This window comes from Mus pahari, chromosome X (genome assembly GCF_900095145.1).
Source record: "Mus pahari chromosome X, PAHARI_EIJ_v1.1, whole genome shotgun sequence".
Classification (NCBI taxonomy): domain Eukaryota; kingdom Metazoa; phylum Chordata; class Mammalia; order Rodentia; family Muridae; genus Mus; species Mus pahari.
This window is the reverse complement of record NC_034613.1, coordinates 66236194-66247513: the sequence shown is the minus strand read 5'-3', so window position 1 is coordinate 66247513 and position 11320 is coordinate 66236194. Positions and strand designations below refer to the sequence as shown.

General features: G+C 37.0%; 1 protein-coding gene across 1 annotated transcript; it reads left to right on the top strand.

Annotated features, from left to right (window-relative positions):
• Window positions 1-1626: 1626 nt before the first annotated feature.
• Window positions 1627-10824, top strand: LOC110314361 (probasin). The gene is made up of 6 exons (XM_021188767.1): window positions 1627-1710; window positions 3965-4104; window positions 7099-7166; window positions 9009-9119; window positions 10057-10158; window positions 10796-10824. The coding sequence occupies exons 1-6, from the start codon at window positions 1627-1629 to the stop codon at window positions 10822-10824; spliced, it is 534 nt and encodes a 177-aa protein (XP_021044426.1).
• The last annotated feature ends 496 nt before the right edge of the window (window positions 10825-11320 follow it).

Genomic DNA, 11320 nt, shown 5'->3' with positions numbered 1-11320 from the left:
GAAAAACTTCCTTCTGTACGTTGCATTTTCTATTTTAACAAATTTACTTTTGTAGTGCTCCAATGAGTAACTGACATATCAATTAAAAGTAGGGGTAGGGGAGACATACTGACTTGAATAATTTTTGCACTATAGTGTAGGTTTGGGGGATTTTTACTGTGTTTTATATTTCAGAACTATGTTCCTGAGATGTGAGACATCTCAAGGGGTAATGATGACTGAGTTTTGTGACCCACTCAGTAGGAGAAGAAAGAACCAGTACCCACCAGCTATCTTCTGACCTCCACACACATGCCAGGGTATGGGCATACCCAGTCCCATGTACAAAATAAATGATAAAGTTTTAACATGTATTATGCACAAGTCCAAAATTAATAAGGACACTTACTACGTGTATAACTGAAACCCAAAGTAAGTGTAAAATCAAGTATTTCATGATATTTCTCTTTCATGTGCAGATGGATATAGAAGTTAAAAGTGTCTTTCTGGCTGTTTTAATATAACACATGATTTTATGCAAAAAATACTGATACTATCTTTTAAAAAGAAAAAAATGTATATGCATACATTATTTCATATTTAACAATATTAAGAAGACATGAGTCCAAACATTTAATTTCAAATTTGAGATTAGTGGATTCTGACATGTGGAAGGGTTACATTTCCCAAATGTCTCATCAGCACAGGTGCCTGAAAACTGGAGAAACCTAGGGCTAATGAGATAGCTCTTCACATAGAGGTGGTTGCTGCCAAGCCAGGGAACCTGAGCCCACACACCCATGAACTCTAAATAATTAAGATAAAGAAGAAATTTAAAATTTAACCATATATATTATGATTACCCAATAAGCTTTCTGGATGTTTCTTGGGTTATCTGTCATAATTTTCATGATTGACAAGCAGTTAAATTTGAGTGATGTTTGTAAAGAAATGACAGTAAATTATATCTATAGAAGCAAGACTTCATCTTTGGAATCAAGACTGTATGCTCCATGTTATCACAGTTGTTTAAATAGACAAAGGCTAGAACCTCCAGTTCCGCAAACAAATGTGAATTCTACTCTGGCCAGTTTACTGCCTTGTCTTTGGTCATGTGAACAATGTGGTTTGTGCCAACATTAGAGCAGTGTTCATAAGTGCACTTAGCCTCCCCAGTATTTCTGATGAATCCATGGTTCAAGTTCAAGGGTGTTGAAAGCTTGATTGAAAATGATCAGACTTGATATTCTTCCACCAGCATCTATCTGATTGCAGGAATTGATAATAGATATCAGATTTAAACCTCTACCATTCCAGTTAAGATACTATGATAGCATCTTGTTCTTTGTCTTCCTTTTTCTTAATAGGGACATAAAACCAATGAATAAAAATATACCTGAAACATGGGACAGGCACTGGGCATTGGAATTGACAATAAAAGTAAATTTTCTATCCCTAGTAAAGTTCTCCAGGAACCTATTTGTATACTAAATGACACAATGTCAATGTCAGTGCATAACTGCCAAGTGGGATGCAGAACACTGCTCACGCCAACCATCCTGAAAGGCAACTATAAAAAGCAGGGAGATACTCTGCACCTTTTCAGTGAGGTCCAGATACCTACAGAGCAGACACGGTCGCTCACACATGATGAGGGTCATCCTCCTCCTGCTCACACTGCATGTGCTAGGCGTCTCCAGTGTGATGAGGAATAAGAGTCTCAAAAAGAAGGTAGCAGACCTGTGTGGAAGGGGGCTGTGTGTGGTGGGCATGTTGGGCAGAGACAAACAGACAGAGAGACAGAGAGAGGCTTGGGAGGGGGCTTTGTGCCGGTGGGTGGAGGCAGCAAGAGACAGAGAGGCAGAGGCAGAAAAAACTTAAAATGGGGAAAGAATGTTCTGGAAGTTGGTATTTGCTAAGTCTAGTAATGGAGAACAACAAATGTGTTGGGGGGCATAGTTGAGTCTCATAAATGCTTTTCTGAGAGAAAAAAACAGAAGGACAGATACCAAGAGATAGAGACAGAGAGAAATGAGAGAGTTCCTGGAGAATTTTACTAGGAATGGACAACTACCCTCTGGAAGTTGCTACTCTCTACATCAGGAGTGGAGAGAGACAGAAAAAGAGAGAATGATGTAAAGGCTGGTTTTCTGAGACAGAGTCACAAAGAGAGGCCAAGAGACAAAGACAGAGAGAATAATGTCTCTGAAGATAGGTTTTCTGTGTGTATTTGTGTGACAGAGAGAAATGGGAGTGGGAAAGAATGTTCTGGAAATATTCTCTACATCTCAGAATGGAGAGCAACAGTGAGAGAGAATAGTCTAAATGGTGGTTTTCTGATAGATAGAGACTGAGGACTGAGAGACCAGAGACAGACACACACAGGGACCTGGAGAGAGACAGAGAGAACATCCAAGGGTGTGTCTGACTTTCCCAGAAAATCCAAACACCTACATCACTTCCTATGTTTCCACTCAAGTCCCTCATGAATGCAATGAAATAATTTAAAGGGGTGAATTGTACTGACATTATGCTTACAGTGGCAGTTGTCTACTTTGACCTGTTATCTAAAACATTAAAAGTAAGGACTTAAAAAGATCTGCAGAGAAAGCAAGATGACTTTATTCAAGGCAAAGCTAGAGTACAGATTACAGACAGACACACTGCCAAAGATTGGCAGCTGCCCACTTGACTGACTGGACTCAAGGTCCCCAAGCTATTATGTATGTCTCTATCAGGAGTCCCAAGGAGACCGATGAGCTGGTTACTAAGGTGCCAGATTTATTTTGATTAACAGATTAAAACATTTATTTCTTTAAGGATGGACTATCCAGAGACTATCCTATCCGGGAATCCATCCCATCATCAGCCACCAAACCCAGATACTAATGCACATGCAAACAAGATTCTACTGAAGGGACCCTGATATAGCGGCCTCTTGTGAGGCTATGCCAGTGCCTAGCAAACACAGAAGTGGATGCTCACAGTCAGATATTGGATGGAACACAGGGCCCCCAATGGAGGAGCTAGAGAAAGTACGCAAGGTGTTGTAGGGTGCTGCAACCCTGTAGGTGCAACAACAATATGAACTAACCAGTACCCCCTGAGCTCGAGTCTATAGCTGCATATGTAGTTGAAGATGGCCTAATCGGCCATCATTGGGAAGAGAGGCCCCTTGGTCTTTTAAACTTTATATGACCCAGCACAGGGGAAGGCCAGGGCCAAGTAGTGGGAGTGGGTGGTTAGGGGAGCAGGGGCGGGGGGAGGGGGGTATAGGGAACTTCCGGGATAGCATTTGAATGTAAATAAAGAAAATAATAATAAAAAAATTTTAAGAAAAAAACATTTATTTCTTTAACTGTGTATGTCCCTTCTAGTAATGCATCTGATTTTAATCATGCATATGCCAAATTACACAAAGTCATAATGTGGCTAGTAGGGTAAGACAATCTGAAGAACATGTTTTTGTCTTATTATACATACACCCCAAACCATTTCAAGCCGAATTAGTGCTTCTATTCTCCATACTAGGATACACTGAAAATATAGTTGAATGGAAACTGTCTGGACTTGATCATTGTTAGGGTTGTGGGAAGTCAGAGACAGGTGTATGGCCTGCTGGATGCAGGGTTGGAGACTATGAGGGGTTCTTTTGTGTACTCTACAGCCTGTTTACTAATGACTGTGTGAGTATTCTAATGCAGGTAGGGAGGAGGAAGAAGGGGTTGTTATATGGGGAACTCTACACCATTGCTCAGAAAGGGGTGTGTGAGTAACCTGACACAGTTGGCTTGGGGAGGGGTCTGAAATCATGATTGGGTTCATTGCATAGAGTATTCATGAACATAAAAGAAGCTAAGCTGCCTAATGCCTTATTATATAATCAAGTTGTGAATTACCCCCATCCAAGTGGTTTGGAATTCCCAGTTACTACACTATCCCCTACTTTTACACACCTTTTTTCCATAGCTGCTTTTTTTTCCAGATTGAAGGGCCTTGGCGAACAATTTACTTAGCTGCCAGTACCAAGGAGAAGATAAATGAAGGCTCACCATTGAGGACCTACTTCCGTCTCATTTTGTGTGGGAAGAGATGCAACCAAGTCTACCTCTATTTTTTTATTAAGTAAGATATAATATATAAACAGAACAATCCATGTGATGGTCTGTGGGTAGAGAAATTAAATGCTTGCAGTCAACACTCATGTCAGTGAATACACAGCACTAAATGAGGATTCTTGTATCACTTTGCTCTGTGTGGTCCTGAAAATGACATATGATAGCTGTACTTTTAATTTAGAAAGAGTTTATTTATTGTATAGCAAGCCAATGTAAAATAAATAATATCAAAAGATTGGTGGTGATTATATATAGGTGATTCATCCATAGATAATAGATTTAAAAGTAGATAGATGATACATATATGATTATATGTAGGTGATAGATACATAGGTAATAGATATAAAAGTAGATAGATGATACATATACACAAATGTAGGTAGTTAGATAATAGACATGTGATTGATATATACATAGATATGTAGGTAGACAGATAACAAATGATAGATGAATGGATGGATGGATGGATGGATGGATGGATGGATAGGTAGGTAGATAGATAGATAGATAGATAGATAGATAGATAGATAGATAGATAGATAGATAGATAGATAAAATATATATAAATAGATTAAAAATAGATGGATACATGCATGTGTATACATACATATATACATAGATAGATTTAGATAGAATATATATACAGATGTATGTGTGTGTGTGTGTGTGTATTTATATATATATATGAAAGAACAAGCTTGGGTGTAAAGTACAAATGGAAAACATATTCAAAATCAGCTCTTTGTTGAAGTCAAACATCACAAGACAATTTACCAAAATAACATAATTTATAATCACTTAATTTTCTATTTATCACTGCTCAAAAGCCCAAGTGGTAGAGAATATATATCAAAATAAATTTTGGACAGTTTCAGTGCTTTTAAACTATCTTGATATGAGTGATATTATCCATCGAGGATATATTTCTATCTGGGATGAATGAAGTTTTTGTTAATTATGTGCTGATATTTGAACCTTTTCATAAATTGATTATTTATAAATTCAGGTTTCTGAGAGTCTCTGTACATTGTGCTGGCTTTGAACTCAATATGGAGTAAAAAATAAACTTTTTAATTTTTTATTTATTATATACACATATAATAAATTAATTAATAAGCATGTTGTATTTTTTCTGGACAGTGATTCTCTGTGTAGCCCTGGCTATCCTGAAACTGACTCTGTAGACCAGGCTGGCCTCAAATTCAGAGATTCACCTGCCTCTACCTTCTGGGATTAGAGGTGTGTATCACCACCACCTGGCTAGTTTATATATTTTTAAAGACAGGTTCTCATTATATAACCCTGGCTGTCCTGGAATTCTCTATGTACACAAGACTGGACTTGAACTCGGAGATCTACCTACCTCTATCTCCCAAGTGCTGGGTTCAAAAGTGTGTACCACCACAAGCAGTCTTTTTATGTTTTTATTTATTTTTGTTTTTAATTAAATTTTTTTTGAATGACAGTGAACCTATCCTCCTGAATCAGTCTGTTATGGATTCCACCATGCTTGACTTGATATTTAACATACCTAAAATTATTTAAAAGAGTAATAGTTCAAAATAAAGTAGGTGTATACACTAGAATGTTGAAGAGATAATTTTTATATTTAAATACATTTTTAAAACTAAAACATAATTACATTGTTTCCCCCTTCCATTTTCTCCCTCCAATCTTTCCCATGTACCCTCCTCCCTTGGTTTCTTTCAAATCCTAGACTCCTCTTTCTTTAATTGCTCCTGTGTGTGTGTGTGTGTGTGTGTGTGTGTGTGTGTGTGTATTCTTAAATATACAGCCTGTACATTCTATATAATGTTACTTGTATAGATATGATTTTTACAGTAACCATTTGATATTCAAAAAACCAACTGATAAGGAGGACTTTCCTTCAGGGAAGACTACAAAATATCCTAAAATTCAGTGTATCCAGAAAAGATCCTATGGCAGCTAAAACAATCCTGAGCAAATAGAACAGTGCTGGAGGGATCGCTATTCCAGACATGAGTGATTTTTTTTTAAATGCAGAGAATGGACCCCCAAGCCTTTCAACAAGCTTTGTGTAACCACACCCTGGTCTTAAACAGTTATTCCCATTTTTTTGTTTGTTTTTGGTGGTGTGCTTTTAATGACTAAGTCATCTCTTCAGCCCAGTTATTCCCATGTTTTTAGAGCCATAAAGACAAATCTAAGCTGTGGCTGTCACTATTAGTCACATGGATCTCTGCTGAGTGAATACAAATCTGAATGCATGAGCATGCCTACGACTCTATGGATCTGATGATGTACATCCCAACTTAAATCTTCTCAGAATACAATTGTAGGCTGAATTTAAATCCATTTAAATGCACAAATCAATTGCTGCTACAGAACCTATAAGATTAATGACATTTATGAGAGAGGCAAAAAATAAATACATGATTCCAATGTAAATATGGAGGGTAGAGTATAGTGTATGTAGGGCACTGAATGTGCTTTGCACCAGGTGGCCTTGCACTCTTTAAACCCAATGTCTACAGACATTTCCCATCTCAGATTGGCGTAGAATTTTTGCTCAATACTTTGGATTTTTTCACTTAACAATAGTTGTTATTTGGGTGCTGGGGATACAGCTGTGTTAGGAGAGAGATTTAACAGCATGAACCACAGATCCCAGGGTTCCATCCTCTGCACAAAGTTCAGTCTTACATTCCCATCATCCCAGCACTTGGTGAGTGGAGGCAAGAAAATCAGGGGTTCAAGGACATTCATTGGTCAGAGGTCAGGATAGGCAACAGATCACACAGAGGAGCTAAATCTGCCCTAACAGAGACACCTGCAAACTCCTAACAGGGTGATTGATGACACATAAGGATGTTATTAATTATATTTAGGTAATATGTCCTACAACTACATGTGCTTATAAAAGATCTACAGAGGAAAATGTGGTTTGCAGTAAACTAACCTGTCATTTATGTGGAATCAGGACCCTGGAGTAATATACAATACGACATTTGTTTTTCAGGAAAGGGACCAAGTGCCAACTGCATAAAGTCTTAGGAAGGAAAAAACAAGAAGTTTACTATGCACAGTGTGAGTAAGCAATGCCGGGATGAATGAATGACCTTAATTGTTTCTTTTATCAAAATTCACTGTCTTAGTTGAATTTTGCACACCTGGATATCTACATTCCAATGTAATTGTCTCTACAAATTACAGATGCATTCTTGAAGAAATCCTCCTCAATTTCTTCCTAGTCATTTTAGAACTAATAAGATTTAGTTTGTTTGTTTAGTCTTTAATGAATTTTAAAAACATTTTTTATTTATATGGTGCATGCCTCTACCAAGCACACTTCCCTTGTTTAGCTTTATAAGTAAACTAAATCACAGACAAGAGTCTGAGAATGGTTAAAGGAATTAAAAGGTGATTTGAACACTTTAAAAAAATAATGATGCAAAATAGGAACTAGGATTTTATCAACTATTAAAATGACTCCCAGCAATTCTGAAACATAAGTCTTATATGTGGAATGATGAATGGTCTAAATGCTATAATTTTATTGGGAAAAATATTTACAATACATAAATTTAAGCATCATGAATAGTCTTAGCTCTTTAGTTCTGACAGGCAAGTTATATGACCTAAAACATATTGAGATCCATTTATAACTGATAATTGAGGTATCAGTTTAATTTGTCATGAATCAAGTGGTAAAGATAGTTGCATTATTTTCTATTCTACCACAAAGAGTCTATTTAACTCAATACATTAAACTGATAGACTAGTCTTGATTTATAGATGAGTTTATAGAAGAGTTTATTGTACTTAAATAGAGGAGCAGAATCAACTCACAAGCATATATCCCTCCCAAAAGTCCCACACCCCCTAGTGTGTTATGTAATTTAGTTGGAGGACAGCCTGGTCTACATAACAAGTTTCAGGCCATCCAAGGATACATAGTAAGACCAGTCTCAGAAGGAAAAGGAGGTACCACTGACATGAAAAGGAACAGTCATCATATCAATGAGGAGGGTCTTGGGTCAACCCCTTCCCCTCTTTAAGAAGTCTTGCTAGTGAAGCAATGAGTGCATTGGAGTTACATACAAGAACATTTGGAAATATGGCTGCATTCCTGAAGAGCCCAACCCAGCTTGGATGACACTCCTGAAAGCTTTATCCTTGGAGCTTTAGCAAGGCTTACAGATGGCTAAGCTAGTCAGAGTCTCTTCTAGAGGGCTTGTTCACTGTTTCCAATAACGTTGTGGAGTGGCCTACTGAAAGTTATTGGTCTCAAAATCATCCTGAGACTTGTGGGTTTTTTACTTCTCAAATCTCATGAGCTAGTAAGACAGAAAATCGCTATGTGGCACCCTCCCTTTTTTTCTGACATGTCTCTGAGGAAAATTGGTAAAGTTAGATAATTGCACCACAAATAGGATCCATGAAAATATCTATATATGTGCACACACACATAATATATATACATATATATGATATATATATCTTTCCTCAATATATGTACTATAAACAATTCCGCCATTAAATTTAATAGGATCAATGAAATGTATGCACATATTGTGTATACATATAATCATACAGCTATTCTCAGCAAGTAAGAGGACTGCAATATGCCTGCTTCTATGTGTTCACACATCTTGGTATCAAAAACATAGCTATCCCAAACCAATATAGGTTCTACATATTTATAGGTAACTGTGGGATGTTAGATATATTTTATATCTTACAACAGAATTATAAACTTGTTTTATAATTCTCTGTTTGTCTTCACTAGTTTAAACACATGGAACAGCATATTGTGGATTAGAGACTGTATGCTCCATATACACATTCATAACTGTGCAGTTAGAATGAGCCTGAGCAAGCATTTTGTTGACTTTATATGTATTTATACTAATTTCTTACCTATCTCAGATGAAGGGAGCACAGCATTCATGTTAAAGATGGTAAATGAGAAGATATTGTTGTTTCACTATTTTAACAAAAACAGAAGAAACGACGTCACACGAGTGGCTGGAGTTTTGGGTAAGTGTCACACATGGAACTTGTAATGTGAGTGTGTGATTCAAGGATATGAATGTATGCATATCTCTGTACCCAAAGGTCACAATGGGTTTGTGTATCTGATTCTGTATGTCATGTTGATAAATCACTGAAGCTGTGATGATTAGCTTTAAAGACCAACTTGGCACAACCTAGAATGCCCTGGGAAGGGTCTCAGTAGGGAATTTCCCACAGCAGACTGACCTGTGGATGTGTCTCTAATGATTTTTAACATAAGAAGTCTCCACCCAATGTGGGTGGCACTGTTCCATAGCAAGAGGATATGCTGTAAGCTTCAACTACCAAATGACACAACTCAGAATCCTCTGGCAAAGTTCTTAGGGAGGAATTTCTCTCATGAGACTGGCCTGTGTGCATTTCTCTGGGAATATATTGAATGATGATTACAAAGGGGGGCTCTGCCCACTGTGTTCAGTAGCATTTTCTGGGCAGATCATCCTGACCTGAATCAGACTAGGAAAGCTGGATAGATTCAAGCACACCTATGTATGCATTCTTTGATCTCTGTTCCTCACTATGGACATAATGTGTCTGCCCCCTAAACTTCTCCTGCTGGAATTTCCCCCCAATTAAATGTGCTATCACTAGGAAAATACACCCTTTTCTACCATAAATTGCTTTTGTCAAAGCATTTTGTCAGAATATTGAGCAAGGAAATTGAGAGATTGATAGAACTGTCAATGCTACAAAACACGAGAGATAGTATGCTACATCCTGAGGTCCACCCACTACTTTGATTTCTCAGAAAAAAATGATGTAATTTTGCACTGTCAATCTATTGGATAAAGGGGGCAATGTTGTGCTTTGGAACTTTTTAGGAGACTAAGCAACAGAAATATTTTATTAGTGTGCTGGGTACTAATGTTGTGACATATTCCCTATACACCGTGAAATGCAGCAAAGGGCAAACAACTGAATAAGGAGGAGATGACAGAGTTCATGAACTTAGTGGAAGAAATGGGCATTGAGGAAGAGAATGTGCAGCGTATCATGGACACAGGTATAGTAGCAACCTGCGTATGTAACTTCTTACTTTGCATTTTTATAATAAATGTTATTTTTTTATTATCAAAGGTGTTGGGAAGATGGCTCAGTGGGAAACGTGCACACAAGCATGAGGACCCAAGATTGGATCTCAGCACCCATTTAGAAAGCCAAGAATAACAGAGCTGGCAATGGGAGGGGACAAGAAGAGCTCTCTAGTAATAGATCTATCTGAAAGATCATGTTTCAAAACTAACAACATGTAGAATGAATAAAGAAGGTGTTAAAAAGTCAACCTCTTACCTATGCATGCATGGGCATACACATGTCATTCACACAACTATGAACACACCAATGAACCATGCAGATAGAAACACACACACACACACACACACACACACACACACACACACACACACACACAAAATCTACCTGAAATGAAACTCGGTTCCTAGGATCCTCTGTCCAGATACTCTAATCAAAACCTAGCTTTATATCTGCATTTTATGAAAACTGTTCATATGTAGTAATGTTATTACTAATATTATGTTGAAGTACTGTATTACTTTAAAATAATACTGTTGTTTTAAAATAATACTTTACAATATTAGTATATTAAAAAATAATATATTTCCATGTTTACTCTCCTTTAGACAACTGTCCAAGCAAGATCAAATCTTAGTGACTCAACAAGATCAGGATTAGGTGAGTCAAAGCACATTCATTTTATATCTTGAAGTTTCAATTTTAATTTAATATTTAAAATAATATTTTATTTGTTCTTTATCCTTTTCATATATGTATATAATGTATCTTGATCTTACATACTTCTACACACCTCATCCAAGCAACACATCTTCCTCTATACTTCATGGATTTTTAATTTTATCATTATTTATTATTATTATTATTATTATTATTATTATTATTATTATTATTATCTCAATGAGAGCAATTAGTGCTATTTCTGAATAGGGTGTTTCAATTCCTGGAGGCATGAGTAATATAATATACCAGGGACCACAGCCATAGAAAAAAATGGACTGTAGGGAGCTGGTGGCACATGCATTTAACCTAGCACTCAAGAGGCAGAAGCAAGCTTATCTCTGAGTTTTAGATCACCCTAGTCTACAGAGTGAGTTCCAGGGCAGCAAGGGCTACACAGAGAAACCCTATCA

What these genes read in the sequence shown, in the direction of transcription:
- LOC110314361 (XM_021188767.1), top strand. Translation starts at nt 1,627, where the DNA reads ATGATGAGGGTCATCCTCCTCCTGCTCACACTGCATGTGCTAGGCGTC. An exon ending in ATAAGAGTCTCAAAAAGAAG is followed by an intron (nt 1,711 to 3,964) that starts GTAGCAGACCTG and finishes TTTTTTTTCCAG; the next exon opens with ATTGAAGGGCCTTGGCGAAC. An exon ending in GCAGCGTATCATGGACACAG is followed by an intron (nt 10,159 to 10,795) that starts GTATAGTAGCAA and finishes ACTCTCCTTTAG; the next exon opens with ACAACTGTCCAAGCAAGATC.